We start from the raw sequence: 23998 nt of genomic DNA, 5'->3' as shown, positions 1-23998 counted from the left end.
AGTATAAGCCCTTTCCACTCTGAATGTTTCAAGTGCCCCCTTCCCTCCCCGAGAAAAAAGTCTGAAAGAAACTCTGTAGTTAATATAATAATAGGGCAGATAGGAGTCCACCTGTGGCAGTAACGTCAGCATATGAAGGTGTGATATGATCAGTTATAAGCCAAGCTTTAAGCCTCAGCTTTTAATAACGTGAATCAGGTACTCAAGAAAGCTGAGTGGACTCAGTAATGTTTAAAATATTCAACCCTAAGTCCTTAATAATAGAATTTTTTAAAAGTATTAATTAGCTTCTGTTTTTTTTTACTTTCTCGTTTCGATGGATTATCGTAATCTTGCAGTTTTACACCTCTCTATTTTATTTAGAATTGCTCAACCAGAGATATTTCAAGGGAGGCAAGAAACTACGATAAATAAATCAGAGTGAGAGTTATTTCCCTTGTTCTGACCTACATGTCTATGAATAATAAATGTCGTAAACTAAACATAGCCGGGGTCTTGTGGTGGTGACACATACAGACCCAATAAAACATGTTATTAAACTTTGGTCTACGTGCTGCAGTCTTGAGGGGACGTGTCCTATATTACATTAGAACGTGTCCTACAGGTACCTGCTCTTAGAAGGCGGGGTAATTTATGTTTGAGCTCTTTAGAACATGTGTGGGTGACGTGGTACAGTAGCATAGAGGTGGGTAACGTGAAAGACAGATATATATATATATATATATATATATATATATATATATATATATATATATATATGTATAAGCTGCTTTACGGTTTTAAGAATGCAATTTAAAATTCACTTGATCCAATAACAAAAGGGGATATAACCCGAGTAAGAAGTAACAATACTCGATCAGTCAGATACAGTGGGTTAATAAAATAGCTCAGTGAGAGGGGATGATGCGGGAGAGCTTATGATTGCTAACTCCAAATGTCCCGAGTTCGAACCCCGGGCAGAGAAGGCTCGTTAGTTGGAGATGGCAATAGCAGGTCATTCAGGAGAGGAAGCTCTAAAATCAAACAACTGCTGCATTGGGTGGACTAAAAAGTTGAATTAGCTGGTTAGATGACGCATAATATGTTGACACGCGATACTTGTGTTGAAAAATAAATCCTCTCTGAAGTAACATTTTAAAAGGGCAAAGAGAAAAAAAAAGAATAAAGCAAAGTTTATTCTTGTTCACTTCTAGGAAACAAGGCTCCCGTTCTGCGGGGTTTTTTTTTACAAGTGTTTAAAAAGGCAACAATGCTAATGGGGTGTAAACTTTTATACCCGTCTGATGTCATCTGCTGTAGTTAAATATAGATCTAAATGCAGAAAACCGGGAAGTACTTCTTATGAATGTAAGACAATATTACAACAAATATCTAGATCAGAATATAGTCACAACAAATGTCGTCTGGATTAGAATATAGGGACAAAAGTTGTTTAGATGATAGTACACTGACGAATTTCGTCTAAATCAGAATATAATCAAATGTCGACTAGATCAGAATGTAACCAAATATAGTCTAAACAAGAATATAAAAACGAATCTGCAATAAATACAACATGCAGTATATGCATATAGTCAATTAATTCGACATGCAACATAGATCACCAAAAACAAAACAAAAATAAAAACATTGATTTTCGTGGAAAAACGATAAACAGTAACGCAATCTCCCCCCCCCCCCCAATAACTGGAGATGACGTAATCCGTTCCTTGCAGGTCGCACCTGATACGGATGTCGTATAACAAGGTGACCCATGCAACAATACAGGGAGTGGGGACAATGTATTCTTAATCCGGGAGATTAGGGGAAGTTATTGTTGTAATATTGGCGTTCAGCAGTGTGGGGAACGGGGAATTCTCAGATTTGAAGGTGTCTCGTCCCTTTTAGCTCCGGGTATCAGGAAGTTTATGGGTAGTGTTAAAATTAGAGGAACACTTCAAATCTTTACAGCACACCTCATGACATTTAATTTTAAAAAATCTAAAGTTTTTGACAGTTATTTTCTGATATATATATATATATATATATATATATATATATATATATATATATATATATATATATATATATATATATATACATATATATATATATATATTTATATATATATATATATATATATATATATATATATATATATATATATATATATATATATATATAATTTATATTTCTTACATTTTCATAGTTGGGTTTAAATTGTGTGGTATCTTAGCATAATTTTCTAAAAATATAATAAAATTGTTTTTAAATTTTAAAAACATAGTTTAATATTTGGAGGGGCTTTGGCCTACAATTTTCTTGGTTGTTTCATTTTCTATTTTCTAAACAGACCTTAAGTGAAGATGTGTTATTTGTTTTTTTTTAATAAGGAGGAGTGACCTGTTTTTTTAATTCTATTATTGTATTAACCACGTATATTTGCTAATTTCTACATCATTGTTAACCATGATCCTTGTCCTAGCATGAAAAAATTCAAACTGATGTTTTCGGTAGAGTCCTTGCAATCATATAACACAGCGTGTATGCTGAGATTGACAAAAAAAATTCTTTCCAAAACATTAACGCTAGTGTATTATGTGCAGCCATTGAACAAAGGGCTGCGTTTATGTCACTGATCTATTTTAAGCCGGGCGAGAAAAAAATGTAATGACCTCACGGGTTTCCGTAGCTTTATTATATAAGGAGTGTTACGTTTTGATTCGGTTTAAGCATTATTTAATTTGTTGTTGAACGTTCAGGAATCGAAACATGATGCTAAAGTAGGTGTATGTTTCAATAATTTGTAATTTTTAAATTTTAGTACATGTTTTATTTTTCATTGAAATTAAATTAAATTTTAAGTTTAATTGTATTTGAAAATTTATTATTGGTCACTTTAGTTTTGTGCTTCAGTTAGGTTTTAGTGAAGATATTTGTGTTTTAGTTGAGTCAGGTTTGTTGGATATTTTAAAAAGTTCAAGCAAAGATTTTTATTATTATTAATTCAGGTTTGTTTTTGTTTACCTTTAGGTAAAATAAATATGTCTGCATATATGTCTGTGTGAAAGAGAGTGTGCGTGTGTGTGCGTGTGTATGTCTGTGTATGTGTGCGCGCGTGTAGATGCGCGTTACAGTAAAATTTAAGTAAAGTCTGGGGTGTTTTAGTTAAGTTTTGGGCTACATTTTAAAAGAATATGTTTTCCTTAGTATACCAGACGTAACACTCGCCTAGATTCTATAAGACGTTACATTAAGATTTGACTTTGTAACTGTCTGCTGGCCAAGCCAGACGAGAAACAATTGCAGACGTTAACTTACATAAATTATCTTACTTTGTGATGTCTTAAAGATGTTCTATAAAATCAACAGTATCAATTTAATGCCTGTGTGTACAATTATTGTAAAATCACCTTTTTGGATTTTGCGCTTCGATTTTAAAATTTAATTTGTCGTCATTAAAAGAAGAGGATAGGTCATACATTTTAGAAGTGAAGATCCTTGAATTTTAATTTTACTGCGTCGTAAAAAAACAATCCGTGACAAAATGGCCCAGCTAAAAATGCCACGTCATACCGACCCTGTGACAAATTCAGCTCCCAAAAAATAGGCTCCCGTCATTACGGCTGAAGATAAAAGGGCTCCAATCAATAAGGCTCCCAACAAAACGGCTCCTTTCATTACGACTCCTGACAAAAGGATCCCGGTTAATATGGCTTCATTTAAAAAAGGGTCACTGCAAATTGGCCCTATTCAATACTAAATTGTCAAAAGGGCCCCTTCAATAGGATCCCATCATTAGGACCCCTTTATTAGGATCCCTTCAATAAGAACCCTTGTTCAAAGTACTTCTGACCCAGCTTAACCAACACACCTACATAACTAACATGTTTCTAGTGGCCTAATGTTTACAACATGTTATCCTCTGTAAGAAATAGTTTTATTTAAAGCCCTTCTAGTTCTGACTTCCATACAAACAAGCAGACGACAGAATGACCCAATCAGGTCATCGTTTTTTTTTTGTTTTTTTTTTTTTTTTTTGTTTGTTTTTTGACACATGAAAGGGGTGGGGGTGGGCCGGTGAAGTCCACAAGGTTAAATTAACAGCAGCCTGTAAGAAGACGGTCAAAACGAAACGTCGCTTATACTGTATACATAATTTACAGCCACGGCGGTGGGGGTGGGGAGGATACACCGGGTGATACCAAAAAGGGGGTGACACCAAAACGTGATTAGTTACATTTTAATTAGAAAATCAGCCGTTCCCACTTAATTTAATAACTTACAAGAGTTAGAGAGGTGCGGTGTGCACCTGGTGATATGAATTAGGGGGTGACACCAAAACAGTTGCAAAATTGGAAGGCTCCAGGAATAGATGGTATACCGGCAGAAGCACTGACAGCAGATATAGAAACTAACACCACACTACTACACACACTCTTCAAGAAAATCTGGGAAGATGAACAAATGCCAGAGGAGTGGAAGGAGGGACTACTCATAAAGCTTCCAAAGAAAGGCGATCTTAGTGCATGATGTAACTATAGAGGGATAACACTTTTGTCCATCCCAGGCAAAGTCTTCAACATAATATTATTTAACAGAATGAAGGAAGCGATAGATCCCCAGCTTCGAGATCAACAGGCAGGCTTTAGGAAGGAAAGATCATGTGTAGACCAAATTGCTACCCTGCGCATTATCATTGAACAGACCCAGGAGTGGAACTCATCTCTCTACATTAATTTCATAGATTATGAGAAGGCCTTTGATAACCTGGATAGAAGTCAATGTGGACATTGTTGAGACACTACGGGGTGCCACAGAAAATAGTCAACATTAAAATGTCTTCATATGAAGGTTTCAAATGTAGAGTAGTGCATGGCCAACAGACTTCAAGGGCCTTCCCAGTACAGACCGGAGTAAGGCAGGGTTGCCTACTTTCAGCATTCCTGTTCCTGCTGGCCATAGACTGGATTATGAAGATGTCAACATGGAAAAGGCAAAACGGTATACAGTGGACACTGTAGAGCCAGCTGGATGACCTGTACTTTGCTGACGACCTGGCCTTTCTTTCCCACACACAACAGCAAATGCAGGATAAAACTAACAGGGTTGCTAATTTGTCTACATGCCTGAATATCCACCGAGGGAAAAATAAAGTTCTCAGTCAATGCATCAAACAGCAACCCCACAACATTGGCAGAAGAAGCCATAGAAGAAGTGGATAGATTCACCTACCTTGGAAGTATTGTTGATAAGCAGGGTGGGACAGAAGCAGACATTAAAATAAGGACGGGCAAGGCAAGAGCAGTCTTCAAACAACTAAAAAAATGTTTAGGGTTCTGGAGATTTAATCCTTAGAAAAAAAAATCCGGATCTTCAACAAACTAGTAAAACCTGTTTTACTCTATGGAGCTGAGACATGGAGAATAACTGCTATAAAAAAGTAAAAAATACAATCATTTATAAACGCATGCCTCAGAAAGATCCTACAAATTCGCTAGCCTAAATCCATCAGAAAATATGTTCTATGGCAACGGACAAAGCAAAATGGAAATGTATTGGCCACACACTCAAAAAGCCTGTATCAAGCATAACAAGACAGGCCCACACCTGGAATCCACAGGGCAGGGGGAGGAGAGGCAGTCCAAGAAAGACCTGGAGACGTGACCTGGAAGAAGACACCAAGAAGATAGGATACGCCTGGGGACAGTTGGAGAGACTAGCCCAGGACAGGATTGCCTGGAAAGCTCTTGTCAGCGGCCTATGTCCCAGAAGGGAGACAGGAAAGCCTAACCTAACCTAAACATAAATTGTAAAATTTCACCCATTATAAATTTCACCTCAGATAAAATACGAAAGAGAAGCGAAGAGGGGTGACACCAAACCGAAAATGCTAAATTATTGGAGAGTGTTGAGGCGACACCAAACCTAGTGATGCCACTGCGTATATATATATATATATATATATATATATATATATATATATATATATATATATATATATATATATATATATATATATATATATATATATATATATATATATATATATATATATATATATATATATGTACACACACACACACACACTTGTTCTAAGAAGTTGCGCCGAGAACTGATCTTTATAAGACACTTGAACAAAACATGCAAGAAACGAATAATTATTGTATCGAATGTTTTCTCGGTCAGTAGAGATATAATCTTATGTCGCGGTGACATATGTTGACACGCCGTGCAGGAGAAGTTAGTGTGACCTGTTATAAGTCGTGTGACAATGGGACAGGATCAGCCATGGGAAACGGTGCGTCTTGAATCTTTTAAAGACACGGTAGGGTTAGGTAACACGTCTTACATGTTGGGTGATTGTGGTTGGGTGACAGTAAGACGTAACGTAATGGCTAACTTTTCATTTCAAACTTGCCATCGTTTAAATATCGAAGTCGTTTTGAATATGATATAAACTTTGATTTAAACATCCAGAACTAAAGTAAATTTTGATTTCTATTTCTTATGACTGTTGTAAACTTAAAGATGTATAAGTAATACAACTAGATTTATAGGAAATACAAACTTTTGGTTAAAAGATCCTATGACTAATGCTCAAAACGTGTGGTTAGCTATCCTTTAATTAATTTAAACTTTTTTTGTAAAGAAAAGAAGAAAGTTTCTAATAGATTAAGACGGATGTAAAGTTTGACTCTGCGTAAAATAAATACAGGTAAAGTTTCATTGAAGCATAATACTAAAATAAACAAATGTATGGCACACAGAAATGTCATTTTCTATGTTCCTGATTTATTATCTACAATTTAGTTTTATATTTAAATTAGTATTTACATCTAATCAATTAATCAAACGATAGAAATTAGTCAGTGTTTGTTGTTTTATTCTCTGTACTTTTCATCTGTACCTTACTTTGAATTATAAAAATATAAGTATTATCATCGTCATATAATATAGATGGTGACCGGAAAGAAGCGCAACGGAAAAAAACGCAACGGAAAAAAGCGCAAAACAAAAAGCGCAACGGAAAAAAGCGCAAACGGAAAAAAGCGCAAACAGAAAAAAGCGCACACTGAAAAAACCGCACACAGAAAAAGCTCAAACAGAAAAAGCGCACACAGAAAAAAGATCACACAGAAAAATGCGCAAACAGAAAAAAAGCGCAAACGAAAAAAAGCGCAAACATAAAAAAGCGGACACAGAAAAAAGCGCACACAGAAAAAGCGAAAACGGAAAAAGCGCACACAGAAAAAAGCGCAAACGGAAAAAGCGCTCACAGAACAAAAGCGCAAACAGAAAAAAAGCGCAAACGGATTAAAGCGCAAACAGAAAAAAAGCGCAAACAGAAAAATGCGCAACCAGAAAAAAAAACGAAAAATGTGCAAAAGAGAAATTTAGCACAAAGACCATATGGACTAGATGACACATTTATACATGACTGTTACGGCTGCTGTGAACGTGTCGTGTTTGATCACGTGATCTACTACCATTTAAAGTATACCACTACCAAGTGCATTCCCATCACCACGATACAGGCGATAATCGCTTTACACAATGTCTATTATTTTCTTGGTCAATAATTATTCAAATACTATTCTCGTATAAATAAACATAAAAATATCCTTGATATCGACATTACACGAAGTATTTCTCACATTCTCCCTAGTTCGAACTACCAAGCTTGCATACCATAACAACCCATTCCTATTGCAAAATGTCACCCCCTTTCATCCGCGTCATCAAACATTCATTCGTCATATCTCTCACAGCAGGCCTAACAGTTATGTATAAATGTGTCATCTAGTTCATATGGTCTTTGTGCTAAATTTTTCTTTTACGCATTTTTCGTAGTTTTTTTTCTGGTTGCGCATTTTTCTGTTTGCGCTTTTTTTCTGTTTGCGCTTTTTTCCGTTTGCGCTTTTTTCTGTGTGCGCTTTTTTCTGTTAGCGCTTTTTTCCGTTTGCGCTTTTCTCTGTGTGCGTTTTTTCTGTTTACGCTTTTTTCCGTTTACGCTTTTTTCTGTTTGCACTTTTTTTCTGTGTGCGCTTTTTTCTGTTTGCTCTTTTTTCCGTTTGCGCTTTTTTTCCGCTGCGCTTTTTGTTTTGCGCTTCTTTCTGGGAACCAATATAGATGCCTTTTTTGATAAAATTAAAAACTATGTGCAGATTCTATGATATCGGTACAACACATTTGACGGTGCCATCAAGATTGATGTCGTCTGGTGCGCTACAAATATGATATACATACAATTAATTGTGGATTTTAAAAACATTTTTAGATCACTTGTGTCTCGGAGTGCTCTCTAGCAATACTTAACCATATTAACTAACAGTGCTAAGTACAATTAACTTTTTAATATTTTCAGATCACTTGTGTGTCTCGCGGTGTTGCAATGCGCATGCGCTTACCGAAGTTACAGAAGTAAAATTCCCAATGGAGACGCCGTCCCGTACCCCTGCAAGCCAAATAACGTGTGGGAGGGGGTGGGTCACATATTGGACGAAGGGACCGGGGTTCGAAACTCGTTCGGTTTGGATTTTCAAGCCGCTGGACATGTAAGTTATTTTTAATTAGATTTAAAAATTTTAGGTTTTAGACTTCAACAAAATAAAACTTGTTTTTCTTTCTAAGGCGTGGAAAGAAGAGCTGTGTAGAAAAGATTCAGACGGTGATGGGATGACCAATGGTCAAGAGTTGGGTGATCCTGACTGTACATGGAAAGAGAACTCTATTCCTAAACAAACCACTGGATTATATCACCCTGGTAAGTCATTTACCAGACTCTAAAACGTCGAAGTATTTACTTTTAAATGATTTTGTATGATATTGTTCTTGTTATTTAAAATTTCCTTTAAATTATATAGTATGTAAAACGAATTTAAGAAATCCTCTCTAACCACACGTCTCCCCCCCCCCAGGTATCTGTGACCCGTGGGACTCCCCGTCCTGCCTGGCTAAGCCCGTCACCCACCCGGTGTACAAGACCCAGGGGGACTGGATGAGAGAGGAGTGTAAGGCCCAGGAGTTTGTTTGTGCTGGCAAAGATGAACCAGGTCTGGCTGTGTTGTTGTTGTTGTTGTTGTTGCTCTTTTTTAGTTAAAGTCAAAAATGCATGTCAGTTTAGTTGGTAACACATTCAGAAATAGACCTCGATGAATATAATTTTGGAACATGGTGGTCTAGTGGTAGGAAGCTAGATCTCTTATCTTGATTTGTAGTGTTTGGTCCCACCGCCACGCCCCACCTTCTCTCTGTTCTGCATTTTTGTTACTTTACAACAAAACTAATTCATCTGCCCAATCCAAAATTCGCGGCACGGCGTGGCCTAGTGCTAGAGCGCTAGACTGCTTACCCGAAAGTAGCGGGTTTGACGCCGGGTTCAAGTAAATGGAACGTCCCCGAGTTCGCCCAGCTCTGATGGGTACCTAGCTGACGTTAGGGAAAGTAAATGCGGCTGGGCATAATGTTGATCACATTTTCCCTTCATATGCCGAGGTCGTGAAATATATGAGCTCTAATTCATTTACCCCCAAGGGATCGCTCGGCCTAAAGAGTATTCTGTACTTTTTTTTTTAAATCCAATAATCTAGAAAATCCCTATGCCAACATTTGTTGTTAAAACAGATTAAAGCTAACAGAAAAAAACCCAATCACACAGATTAATGTTAATGGATAACGTCCAATCAAACAAGTTAATTTAACTGAATAACGCCCAATCCCGAGGAAGCAGCCTTTTAAAAATATTTTTATTTTTTAAAATATCTGCTCAAATTTGTGCGTCTAGAATTTTTTGATGACGTATGGCGAAAGGGGGAGGAGGGGGCTCAAAACATGTGCCGTAGAACGTTTAAGTATGTTTGTTTTCCAGAATGAAACTAATGAGTAATTCGTTAACTTACCTGAATTAAATAAATTGTTAATTCGGGGAGGGGGACCAAGTGGTGGACGGAACTATGTTATTGTGTGGCAACCTGTAACGATGGAGTAAGGTATAGGTTTTAAAACAAAGAATAGGGAACTCTGATATCCCTTTTCGATGGAAAATCTCAATCTTTTATTATCTCCATTGGTGGGTTATCCTCACCCTCCCTACCCACCACTCCCGCGAACTCCGTGAAAGCAGCCGTCCGTGACAACAGTGAAAAGTTATGGCAGAAATTGTTATTTCCTCCCCTTCTAAATTCTAAATTATCTGCTCCAAATGAAATCACTAATTCGTCCCGGCTCTACGCTTGTAAACATTTAGTGTTAACCACAGCTCACCAGACTGGTGGGGGTGGGGGTGGTAGCGATATGCCTAGAGAGCGGGGGAGTAACGTCATGCATTTACGTGGTGTCTAGCATGGTCCCCATGAAGAGAATTATATATATATATATATATATATATATATATATATATATATATATATATATATATATATATATATATACGAGCTGATCCGCTGCGTATCATACGCCGCTAACGCCGCTATTTATTTGTTTTATTTTCTACTTTTCAGTAATTCATAATTTGTGAATTCGACTGTACCAATGCTGCCATTGAAAATATTTGCTTTAAAACACTATCAGTGGGTTTTTAAGGACGATACCCCCCTCCTTTCCCCCCCCCCCCCCCTACCCCCCCCTCTTAGTTACCTCCCCTAAGTTTAAAATCGTTTCAAACTAAATTATCTGCCCCTAATAGCCGTCACTAAACCCGGCTCTACTATTGTAAACATTTAGCGTGAACCACAGCTCACCAGACCATGTGGGGGTGGGGGTGGTAGGGATATGCCTAGATAGGAAGAGAGGGGGCTGCTAGGCGCGCTTACAGCTTGGTATTTTCTAGGGTATCCAAGAAGAGAATTATATATAGATAGATGAGTAAAAATTATCTGCATGGTGACGTTGATACATATCCGAAAATAAACTTCCACGTTCTCCACGGTTTGTATCACGTGACTTGCATGTATCGCCCAGGTGTGCAGAACCTCACCGTTCACCTGCCCAGCGACTCTCAAGTCCCGCAGAAAGAGACCACCTACATGTGCCAGATCTTCGACCTGGAGAGCTTGATCACACCTGGGGATTATCACATGATCGCCGTAGAGCCGGTGATTGACAACGCTTATGTGCTACACCACATGGTCTTGTTCGGGTGTACAGGTAATTACAGGTAGAAATGTTACAGGTAAACACAGGTAGAAATGTTACAGGTAAACACAGGTAGAAATGTATAGGTAATCACAGGTAGAAATGTTACAGGTGAACACGGGTAGAAATGTATAGGTAATCACAGGTAGAAATGATCAGGTAAGCACAGGTAAAAATGTAGATGTAATCCCAGGTAGAAATCTACACGTAATAACAGGTAGAAATGTACAAGCAGTTATAGGTGAAAATACAGAGGCTGTTACAGGTAGAAATGAACATGCAGTTATAGGTATAAATGTACAGATATCTAGAGATAGAAAAGTAAATGTAATTACAAGTATAATAAAATACTTTAAAAAAACTTTTTAAAAAACCACGTTTTTTCTTGTGGACTAAAAAGTAGAAAATAACTATTTACATACATTTGATGACAAAAAACGTGGGTACGTTCACCATCAAATTTCCCGACAAAAAACGTGGGTCGGGCAGATGGGTCGGGAAATTTGATGGTGAACGTACCCACGTTTTTTGTCATCAAATGTATGTAAATAGTTATTTTCTACTTTTTAGTCCACAAGAAAAACGTGGTTTTTTAAAAAGTTTTTTTTAAGTATTTTATTTTCTCCTTTTTAGTCCGTTGCTACACATGAAAAACGTGGTTTTTAAAAAAAAGTTTTTTATATAGTTTATTTTCTACTTTATCCAATGACTTGATTAAGTATGACTTGACTAAGTGTTTATAAATACACGGACTAAAAATCTTGAGCGACCAGGATTCGAACCTGGGTTGTCGCGGCCACAACGCGAAGTACTAACCACTATACGATCACGGCCAGCGCGCTCACATCGATTGGGGCCGAAGTAACTGTGTCAATAGGTCTTCAGTCTTGTCGGTATCTTTAGAAATCATGTCCTCAATTTTATGGTCCTTAGGGCGTAATTACGGTCTTTAATTGCTAGTTTTTATGATTGCATCTGAAATTGTTAGGCGAAAGTAACCTGCATGCCAAATTTCAGATCTATAGAGCAATCAGAAGTGGGCTAATTTTCGATGTCAATTTTAACAACAAACACATCCACAAACGCGAAGCTGAGTTAAGAAAAACGTGTTAAAAACGTGTTAAAATGTAAAAGTAATCAATTGTAAAAATGCAGATGTAATTGCAGTTAGAAACATAACGGTTATTACAAAGGTAATTGCAGGTATACATACTAAAAAGAAAACTGCTGGTAAAAATATAATACTTTATGATTCAGAGTAGAAATGTAAAAAGTATTCGCATGTAGAATGAATAAGGTAAATACACACATACATGTAAAGGTAATTGTATTTTATGACGTCATCAGATGAACAAGAAGCGACCAACTCGTCATTCGAGTGCGGCATGGTCGCCTCTCCTGAGTGCCAGGATTTTCTCAGCGTCTGGGGCGTGGGTCTGTCCGGGGACTGCAGCCACCCCAGTGCAGGGGTCAGGTTAGGGGTCAAAGGGTACAACAGGATCGCATTACAGGTGGTGTTTTTTTTTATTGTAGCGAAGATTGAATATACCTTCATTTTAAACACGTACTTTAATTTTTATCACTTTAAGTAACCTCACATAGAGTAAATTGCAGGTAAAATTTCACACAGTTTTGTTTTGTTACATTCACGATCCATCATCTTTCCCCACATTATTTATAACCGTTCTATGCGTCATTAGTTGTTGTGTGAGATTCACTTCTTCTCAATTATCTGTCTAAATAACTGCAGTATGTCCAATGGACACCAGCGAGTTGATGAGATTCCGACCATAATGTTGTTAACAGGGAATAAAAACGTGCTTTTTAGATTTAGACCGTAAATATATATATATATATATATATAAACTTAAGCCTAAAATTAATTTAGAAATTTTATATTTTTAGAATAAATGCTATAAAAGTTGCAAATCCAGAGAACTTGAAAATAATTTGTTGAGTTTAAGGCTACATTTCTATTTAGTTTCATCAAGCCTAAGTTATAACCGGATGTTTCACTTTTGTAAGACAAATATTGATTGGCTGTACACTAACTTAGTGATCGATAACTATTTGTTTACAAAACTTTGCAGATCAAGTTTTTAAATAACAATGCAAATTTAAACCCCTTGACCTAGCTTTTCTATTTTTAGCTTACAATGTGTACAATAAAATTTATGGCGGCCTATCGAATAACAAAATGCCATTGTTTATGTCGCCAAAACACGTCAAAACCAAATTGTTTTTGCTTTTTTTTTTTTAATTTTTATTTAGTTACCGAAAATATTAAAAACCACAAATACATCCAATCTTTAGTAAAGTCCAAAAAAAAAACAGACAGACAGGATTTTATAACCATATTAATTGTAACTACGCCGTGCATGATTTTAAAATTAATTTATGGACCTCTCAAATACCTTTGAGACTTTTCTCGCTGGTGTCCATTGTCTGTTTAATGAATGTCACGTGTCTGCCTTGAATGTTGTCGTCCTTCTGATTGTCTACTTAAACGGTGGTCAACTGACCAACAGTCCATCACTTTTTTAATGTGACCCCTGACCTTGACCTTGATTAACGGCGATAAAAAATTGTGACTTCTGCCAGGTCCACTGGAACAACCCAGACAAAATCTCCAATTGGACGGACAACTCGGGGCTGAGGCTATTCTACACACCCAACAGGTGAGGGGTTCCGTTAGGGTTAGGGAAGTGCAGAGGTGAGGGGTTCTGTTAGGGCCAGTGACGTACCGTAGTGAGGGGTTCAGTCAGCGTTAGTGACATACCAAGAGAGGGGGTTCTGTTTGGGTTAGTAACCTACAGGAGTCATGGTTTCAGTCAGGGTTTCTAAAATACGGATGGGAGATTTACACTACATGAACATTTTTGGGTCGATTTTGCGGAGGGTTCAGATAATGTGTTAAGTGTGTGATGCTGAAAACTTTTTCAAAATATATTTTCAGGTTGTTCTGTTTAGGGCGGGGTTTGTAATGTTGTAATGGCTTAATGGGTTAGATCGAGTTCAGATTTTTTTTTCACCTGGATTTTACCTGTGCAGCGATTGTTTTTTAAATCGTTCTAAACAGAAAGTAACTTAACATATCTTTGTTTTGTAAATTGTTTGTTGGAAGCAAGACTTAAACAAACACTATCCAGAGCTAAGCCGAATCGCGTTTTGTTTTTTATGCTTTTATTGAATACCCAAAATACATTAAAATATTTAAAAAAAACAATCAAGTATGATCACTCATGTCGTAATAAAAAGATATTTGTTTAAAAAGAAATTTCCTTTCGAGAGCCCTGACTGTCTAATGCCATTTTCCCGAGTTAGATGCCTCATGTATGACACCAGCTGCCGCGTCATAAATTTGACCCCCCCCCCCCCCCTATGTTTCAGGAGAACCTATGACGCAGGCATCATGCTGACCGGCTCCAACAGCTTCGTGCTTCCCCCAAGACAGGCGTCTGTGAGCGTGAAAAGCACGTGCACGAAGGGCTGCACCAGCCAATCGTTCGCGGGACCGATTCACGTGACTACGGCCTGGAACCACATGCATTACGCTGGTATGTTTATCTTCTTCTTCTTCTTAATTAAGTATTACCTGTCGAAATAGTATGCTCATGGCACGGCGTGGATTAGGGTTAGAGTTAGACTGCTAACCCGAAAGACTCGAGTTCAAAACTGTTTTTTTTTTCTGCGTTCTTAATTTTAGCTAAGGAAGAGACTCCCTTCAACACAATTAAGTATGCGTGTCAACTTTTTATGCGCCATATAGGCCGTTGACTCCGATTTCAGGCTGCATTTCTTTTTGGATTTGCTTTCATAGTCCAACCAAGAACAAATTACAAGGCAGCCGTTTTTTTTTTTTAATTTTAGAGTTGTCCATCTTAGAAGAGTTGCTGTCCCCAGCTGTCGAGCATTATATGCCCGAGGGTTTGAACTCAGACATTTTGGTTTAGCAACCATGAGTTTGACAACTCAACCACGCCGACCAAATGCGGGTTTACTTCAGTAGAGCGTCCTTGAGTCCACCCAACTCTAATGGGTACCTTACTCACGTTAGGGAAACAAAGGTTGGTCATAGTGATGACCACTTTCATGTGCTGAGATCTATGAAACAGATGAACTCTATTTCATCTGCCCCATGTGCCTTGGGTACGAACGGGAAAGGTTGTTAATGTTATGCCTCATATAGGCTGTTGATTCCGATTTCAGCCTGCTTTTTACTTTCTCGTATATACGAAGTATAGAGAAAGTATTGTAATCGTGCACAAAAAACACTTGAAATTTAAACAATTTTCACCGTATTACACCTCAGTCCTTCATCACATCCGAAGTATAGAGGACTTATTTTAATCGGGCAAAAATTATCAATCCAGATTTATCGAAATTAAGAGGTTTTATGCGTAATCCAGTCTGAAAAACTGGACTTTGCAATTCTGTCCGTATGTCTGTGTGTCTGTCTGTCTGTCTGTCTGTCTGTCTGTCCGTGTGTAAACACGATAACTTGAGTACCGTTACAGCTAGGTTGATGAAATTTCACATATAAGTATTTTATCAAAATCGTAGATCCGTATCAACTTTTGAGCAATTTCCGATAACCGGAAGTGGTACTTTTTCTACTTTGAATTTTTCAAAAGCCTATAACTAGAGTACTATTTCAGATAGATAAATGAATTTTCACATGTGAGTACAAAATCTAATTTTCTACCTTCTGTTAAATTTTGAGTAATTTCCGTTGACCGGAAGTAGTAAATTACGCTACTTCCGATTTCTCAAAAAACTAATGTAAATTTTTAAAGTACTAATAATATTGCGCACTATTATGCACTTTTTTATTTAGCGTTCACTTGGTGTGCAGTTCTTTTGTCTACTAGATATTATTCTATTTTTAAAACTTTCAGTATTCAAAATGGATTAAAAATCATGTCTATAGCCCGAGTTCCCATCCCCTGTTGTTTTATATAAGAATATTCGAGAAAGTTTAGGGGAGATCACTCCCGATTTATTTACTTTCACGTATATACGAAGTATAGAGAAAGTATTGTAATCGTGCAAAAAAATCTCTTGAAATTTTAACAATTTTCAACGTACTACACCTCAGTCCTTCATCACATCCGAAGTATAGAGGACTTATTTTAATCGGGCAAAAATTATCAATCCAGATTTATCAAAATTAAGAGGTTTTATGCGTAATCCATTCTGAAAAACTGGGCTTTGCAATCCTGTCTGTATGTCTGTGTGTCTGTCTGTGTGTGTGTAAACACGATTACTTGAGTACCGTTACAGCTAGGTTGATGAAATTTCATATATAAGTATTTTATCAAAATCGTAGATTCGTATCAACTTTTGAGCGATTTCCGATAACCGGAAGTGGTACTTTTTTCCTTTGAATTTTTCAAAAGCCTATAACTTGAGTACTATTTCAGATAGATAAATGAAATTTCACATGTGAGTACAAGATCTAATTTTCTACCTTCTGTTAAATTTTGAGTAATTTCCGTTGACCGGAAGTAGTAATTTACGCTACTTCCAATTTCTCAAAAAACTAATGTAAATTTTTAAAGTACTAATAATTTTGCGCACTATTATGCACTTTTTTATTTGGCGTTCACTTGGTGTGCAATTCTTTTGTCTACGAGATTTTATTCTATTTTTAAAACTTTAAGTATTTAAAATGGATTAAAAATCATGTCTATAGCCCGAGTTCCCATCCCCTGTTGTTTTATATAAGAATATTCGAGAAAGTTTAGGGGAGATCACTCCCGGTTTATTTAAAATTGGATTTGCTTCAATAGCCTTCGTCCAACCAAGAACAAACTAAAAGGCAGCAGTTGTTTTGGTTTCTCTCATAGATCGAACTCGATACTTTTTGGTTTAGCAGCCTCGTGCTTTACCGACCCGACCACGCCGACTACAGTCACTTTGACATTTGCATCAGAGTTTTTTTTTCAGATAACTTGTTCCTGGAAGGTGTGTGTGCGGTGAGGCGGGGGGTGGGGGGCTTGGAATTTAGGGTTGGTGGACGTAATTTTTTTAAATTTTAGTTTGATTATTTTTCTAATTTGTTCATGAGGGAAGGGGGTGAGAAACTAAACATGCTACGCTCCCCATCGACCTCCCCCACTTTGTTCCCACCCAAAGAGATACCTCAAAGAAAACTGGACAGTGAATTAATTGTTTGATGATTTATTTCCGGGATTGTAAGTTCGGAAACGGTATTACATTGTTAAAACACATTTTAATAACCCTACTAATTCACATTTACGAAATATTGACATGGTATTTCTGGTTTTACAGTACAATTTACAACGAATATTCCTACTAATTAAACAAAAAGATTATTTTCGTGTATTGGTTACAAAACAAGCACAGAAAAAATTCGGTTAAAAAACATCCCATTGAAATCACAATTAGCGCAAACTAAACAAAACGATGCAGAAAAAAAATACGCACACCAAAAATTTCGACACACAGAAAATGCACAAATAATAAAATGTGCATATGAAAAATGCGCACACGAAAAAAAGTGCAGATGTGCTCTGCAGTCAATACACCAGACTGGAAAAACCCAGTATAGTTAAAGTGGTACGTCTAAACCAATAGTACCAATATTTTTTGACTAAAAAGTACAATTCTTTTTTTTTAAACAGGCATCCAGATGAATATACAGGTGTTTAGGAACAACACAGCCTTGATGTTTATAACCAATGACCCGGTGTACATTTACGATAGTCCCCAGGCCCACTCGTAGTGAGTACTTGATTTATGTTTTCTTGTGACATAACGAAGACGGAAAAATTCAAAATCCCCCACCATTTCATTCTTTTATAAGAGATGGTTGGGGATTAGTTTTTATCGTAGGTTAGCCGTACCCAAAATACTTTTACGTAGAGACTTGCCATTTGTGATCATTTTCATTAAGGAATTTTAGGCAAGGGTAGGTTTTAGGGTCAGGGTAGGGTGATCCTTCACCATTTATTTTCTCTGCATACATCCAGATACAAGTCTGGAATGGGGGGGGGGGGGGGCAGTGGCAGTGAGATACAACAAGGTTGTGATCAAGTTATTTTTAACCTAGTATGTATGTTGTTGGTGTATTTTAGATTGAACCTTATAATGTAAATAATATTCGATTTTTTAATATCAGCTCATAACCATCGGAATTTTTCATTATTACAAAAATAAACCGGTAGTGATCTCCCCTAAACTTTCTCGAATATTCTTATATAAAACAACAGGGGATGGTAACTGGGGATATAGTTATGATTTTTAATCCATTTTAAATACTTAAACTTTTAAAAATAGAATAGAATCTCATAAAAAAAAACATTGCGCACCAAGCAAACGCCGAATAAAAACGCGTATAATAGTGCGCAATATTATTAGTACTTTAAAAATTTACATTAGTTTTTTGAGAAATCGGAAGTAGCGTAAATTACTACTTCCAGTCAACGGAAATTACTCAAAATTTAACAGAAGGTAGAGAATTAGATCTTTTACTTACATGTGAAATTTCATTTATCTATCTGAAATAGTACTCAAGTTATAGGCTTTTGAAAAATTCAAAGTAGGAAAAGTACCACTTCCGGTTATCGGAAATCGCTCAAAAGTTGATACGGATCTACGATTTTGATAAAATACTTATATATGAAATTTCATCAACCAAGCTGTAACGGTACTCAAGTTATCGTGTTTACACACGGACAGACACACAGACACACACACACACAGACATACGGACAAGATTGCAAAATTATGTTTTTCCGTATCAGTGAGGTGTAAAACGTCGAGATTTGTAAAAATCTCGATTTTTTTTTTTTGCACGATTACAATACTTTCTCTATACTACGTATATACGAGAAAGTAAAAAATTGAAGAATTAATTATATTATATCAACAAACTTCCGATAGTTGTTAGTGTATAATCACCTCTCGTTACAATCCCCACACGTTATAATACCCACATGCTATGTCCAGTTGTATCAAAGAAATTATCATCTCCCTTTCAGCACCGACAACCCCGTCATTCTCCTGCCAGGGGACGAAATCGTGACCACCTGCACCTACACCACGACCAAGTTAGACCACTCTGTTTTTCAAGGGGAGGCAACCTCTGACGAGATGTGCTTCGGCTTTCTCAGTTACTACCCTAAAGAGAACCTGACGAATCGGTTTTGTCTCACTGAAAGCCCTGATTTCAGGTAGAGGTCACTTCCGGTCTAATGCTGCAGGAGGATAAGTCATTTCCTGTCACATTTTGTTTACAATTTTGTATTCAGTGTTTGTTTAAGGCGTCCCTTCGGGGGGGGGGGGGGGGGAGGAGAGGGGGGGGGGATCGACACACGAACGAAAGCATACCGATAATATATAATACGAGCCGGCCCGCGGCATAGCATACGCCGCTATTTAGTTATTGTTTTTTCTACTTTTCAGTAATTCAAAATTTGTGAATTCGACAGTACCAACGCTGCCACTGAAAATATTTCTTTAAAACACTATAAGTAGCTCGTTAAGGACCATAACCCCCCCCCCCCCCCCCTTTCCTCCCCCCCCCCCCCCCCCCCCTACGTTTAAAATCGTTGGCTCTGCTTGTAAACATTTAGAGTGAACACAGCTCACAAAAACCATGTAGGGGTGGGGAGGTAGGGAGAGCGTTTGCAGCTTGTTTTCTAACGGCTCGAAGAGGAGAATTATATATATAGATATTCTATTAACCGTGTCCCACCCCTTACCACCCCCCACCCCCACCCCGCAGGAAAATGTTGTCTAGTTTCAAGCCATCGAAATATTATTTCTAGTTTATGTGACAACAACCAGTGGATAGAACGAGGATGTCGGTACTGGGAGGACAACTACTACCAGGAGCTGTACCAGGGGCTGGTGGCCAACTGCAAGCAGTTCACGCCCTGTCTGCAGGAGTGTGTCCAGTTCATCGTACAGGCGACACAGAAGAATGCCTGTCTACAGGGAGATAACTTTGAGTTTATAAAGGTAGATATTCACAGACGTTATATAAACAAAATAAAGGTAGTTAACCGCAGGTACAATGTGTGAATTCAAACCTGAGTAGTAATGGAATATATTTTTACGAGTAAATAACTATAGCTATTAAATAAGCCACACCCATGTTCAAATGTACGGGATGTGGAGGTGGGGAGGTAGAGCGTACCATTGCAGGTTAGCGCCGGAGTTCGCTCAGCTCTGATGGGTACCCGACGGGGAAAACAAAGCCGGCTGGGCATAGTGCTAACCACACTAACCCTTCATATGCCGATACTAGACAAACAGATGAAATCTACGTCAAGGACTTCATGGTCTGAAAGGATTTTTTTTTTACAAAAAATATATACTTGTTAGACGCTTTAATACACATTATACAGAATAATGGCTGTCGTCGCTACATCTATATATATATATATATAAAATTCTCTTCATGGGGACCATGCGAGACACCACGTAAACGCACGCCGTTACTCCCCCACTCTCTAGGCATATAGCTACCACCCCCACCCCCACCAGTCCGGAGCTGTTGTTCACGTCGAATATTTTCAATCGCAGAACCGAGGCCGAATTAGTGACGGCTATTAGGGGCAGATAATTTAGTTTTTAAACGATTTGAAACTAAGGGGAGGTAATAACACGTTCTGCTTGATCTTTTCATTGTCGTCAGTAAACTGTCGTCACTGACGGTTGCTTTCACGGGGATGGGAGGAGGGAGGGAGGGAGGGGGGGGAGGGAGGGAGGGTAGGGAAGGGAGGGGAGGGGGAAGGAGGGGGAGGAAAATCGTCCTTCTCGAGCGTCCGATAGTGTTTTAAAGCAAAATATTTTCAGTCGCTGCAGCGGTAGTGTTGAATTCACAAATTATGAATTACTGTAAAGTAGAAAATGAAACAATTAAATAGCGGCGTATGCTTACAGCGCGGGTCAGCTCGTTAACAATACTCCTCTAGTCACGCGTGTGTTTAAAGTCCTGTTATTATATAAGTCATATGTTTTCTGTTAACTTCTCTTCATGATAAAACATTAGTAGAAATGTATGTACAAAAGCCTATGTGAGCCTTACAGCCATATATTGTTTAACACACATTAACCCATTGTTTACCTTTCAATAAGCTTTGTTTGCCTTACAATAAGCATTGTTTACATGAAATTAATCTTTTTTTTTACTTTTCAGAGAAACGAACTGATCAAGAGCGATGGTGGTAAAGAAATCATGGCCCTGATGGCCTCATGCGCAGTCGAAGTCTATCTGGCCACCCACCCAGCGACCAACACCTTGACCACCACACCCACCAGTGAGGGTGGTGTGGACACCGCTCACTCCGTCAGTGCCGGAGGTCTGATGGTCATCTTGGTGCCAGCTCTGGTACTCCTGCTGGGAATAAACTAAAAACTCTCGTGTCATTTCCGGTCATTTTTGGCCACCCGTATTTTGTTTTACGTGTTTAGGTTAGGGTCGACCAATAGGGACCGAAACACTCTACTGGACAATCGTGTTATTAACAACTTGTCGACTCAAACCCTCTGACATATCATTAGGCTTAATTCATTATGACATTAACTTTTAGTATTTATATTTTACTTTTTTTCAAGAACTAATATATAGGTCACTTCCTTATTCTAGTTGTTACTAGCTGGTGTAAATAGTTTTTAAATACCTTTTTTTTTAGTTATTATTATTTTTTAGATTAAAAGCATTGATTTGCGTTTTAATTAAATGAGCACATGTATATGATCATAATCATCGATTACCTTCAAAACACATGTATACCTGTGCACTTTTACCTGTACATTCAGCACTATTTGTGCTCCTGATTGACGTGAATTTTTTGCTACACTTTGTTAAAAGTTATGATATCTTGGCACAAGATTGATTCCAGTGTGTACATAGAGTACATTGTGTTGATGCAGGGTCTATTTCTCCATCCTTCTACACCACGCCAAATACAATCTGTATAAAGTATTTATTTACCAAGAATCCACAGTCTAGACCGCTTCATCTTCTCCACTCAATCCACCGTCTGCACCAAATCCATTATAAATACGCAATCCAGCATCCAGACACAATCCAACGTCCGTTTTCCACACACAATATACCATTCACACACAATACACAATCTACACACAATTCACAATCCACAAAAAATCTATCCTACCACCCACACACAATCCACCATTCAGACCAAATCCACCATCCTCAATCAATCCACCATCCATACACAATCCACCATCCCCACACAATCCACCATCCATATACAGTCCACCATCCACACACAATCCACCATCCATACACAATCCACCATCCCCACACAATCCACCATCCATACACAGTCCACCATCCACTCACAATCCACCATCTACATCTACCCTATCGTCTATACCCCGATGACTGTAATTCCAAGTTGTGATATTTTTCAAGTTCTCTATTTCACGATATATACCTACCTTTATATTTTATAACAACACACAACACAGAAAAGGGAGACTATTACATAAACGTGGTTTAAACAGTAATTTTTGCAGTTAATTCCCTGTAAGAGTTTTACTTTTTTCCACAATATGTGTAAATAAATTTCTATTGTATACAACTCACTGAATATTTTACGTTTTTAATATATCAACTACAGATGTGCAGAGTTTCTTTCAGGCATCTCTTCGGTGAGGAGTGGGGGGGGGGGAGCACTTCGACTACCCCACCCCCAAATGAATTTAAATAGAAAATATATACTTTCATTAAACCCTTGTCCGACCATCGGATTTTTCTTTTTGGATTTCAGTGGCGTAAGCGATCAGTCGTGTACAATAGTAGACTGGGGGCCCTCACCCCATGGGCGTACGGTATATTTATATTGCGGAATGTTTGCAATTTATTTTACAAAATATTTCTGTCTTTTTCAAAAATTAAAAATTTTCAAATATAATTTGTACTATACCTTTAAACTTTAAACCATGATGCTAGTTCATAAAAAAACTCATTAAAAACGTTTTAATAACAAGCTTTTATGTAATAATGCAGTAAAAATTAGAAAAAAAATTATACGTTACTATTTAAATAACTGTAAAGAAAAGCGTGGGTCAATTTAGTACCTATTTGTTTCCTTTACTAATATTTAGGAAGGGACCCACGCTTTTCTTTATAGTTATTTTAATAGTAGTGTATAATTTATTTTCTACTTTTTACTTCATTATTAGATATAAAACTTGTTATCAAAACTTTTTTAATGATTTTTACTTTCTCGTATATACGTAGTATAGAGAAAGTATTGTAATCGTGCAAAACAAAAATCGAGATTTTTACAAATCTCGACGTTTTACACCTCACTGATACGGAAAAACATAATTTTGCAATCTTGTCCGTATGTCTGTGTGTGTGTCTGTGTGTCTGTGTGTCTGTGTGTCCGTGTGTAAACACGATAACTTGAGTACCGTTACAGCTAGGCTGGTGAAATTTCATATATAAGTATTTTATCAAAATCGTAGATCCGTATCAACTTTTGAGCGAATTCCCATAACCGGAAGTGGTACTTTTTCTACTTTGAATTTTTCAAAAGCCTATAACTTGAGTACTATTTCAGATAGATAAATGAAATTTGATATGTAAGTAAAAGAGCTAATTCTCTACCTTCTGTCAAATTTTGAGTAATTTCCGTTGACCGGAAGTACTTATTTACGCTATTTCCGATTTCTCAAAAAACGCATGTAAATTTATAAAGTACTAATAATATTGCGCACTATTATGCGCTTTTTTATTTAGCGTTCACTTGGTGTGCATTTCTTTTTTCTACGAGATTATATTCTATTTTAAGAAATGTGAGTATTTAAAATGGATTAAAAATCATGTCTAGAAGTCTATATCCCGAGTTGCCATCCCCTGTAGTGTTATATT

The 23998-nt window shown here is 37.3% G+C and overlaps 1 protein-coding gene across 1 annotated transcript; it reads left to right on the top strand.

Annotated features, from left to right (window-relative positions):
* Positions 1-2629: 2629 nt before the first annotated feature.
* LOC131938454 (dopamine beta-hydroxylase) lies at positions 2630-22700 on the top strand. Its single transcript, XM_059296486.1, has 12 exons — positions 2630-2762; positions 8348-8537; positions 8614-8746; positions 8901-9035; positions 10942-11127; positions 12463-12626; positions 13717-13793; positions 14506-14672; positions 17763-17862; positions 19122-19313; positions 19911-20103; positions 21287-22700. Exons 1-12 carry the CDS (start codon positions 2752-2754, stop codon positions 21500-21502), a joined length of 1764 nt encoding a protein of 587 aa, XP_059152469.1. The 5' UTR covers positions 2630-2751; the 3' UTR covers positions 21503-22700.
* The last annotated feature ends 1298 nt before the right edge of the window (positions 22701-23998 follow it).

This window comes from Physella acuta, unplaced genomic scaffold (genome assembly GCF_028476545.2).
Source record: "Physella acuta isolate Inbredline_101_S28 unplaced genomic scaffold, ASM2847654v3 ptg000244l, whole genome shotgun sequence".
NCBI classification, from domain to species: domain Eukaryota; kingdom Metazoa; phylum Mollusca; class Gastropoda; family Physidae; genus Physella; species Physella acuta.
Note: the sequence above shows the minus strand (reverse complement) of the source record. Positions and strands in the feature narration are given on the sequence as shown.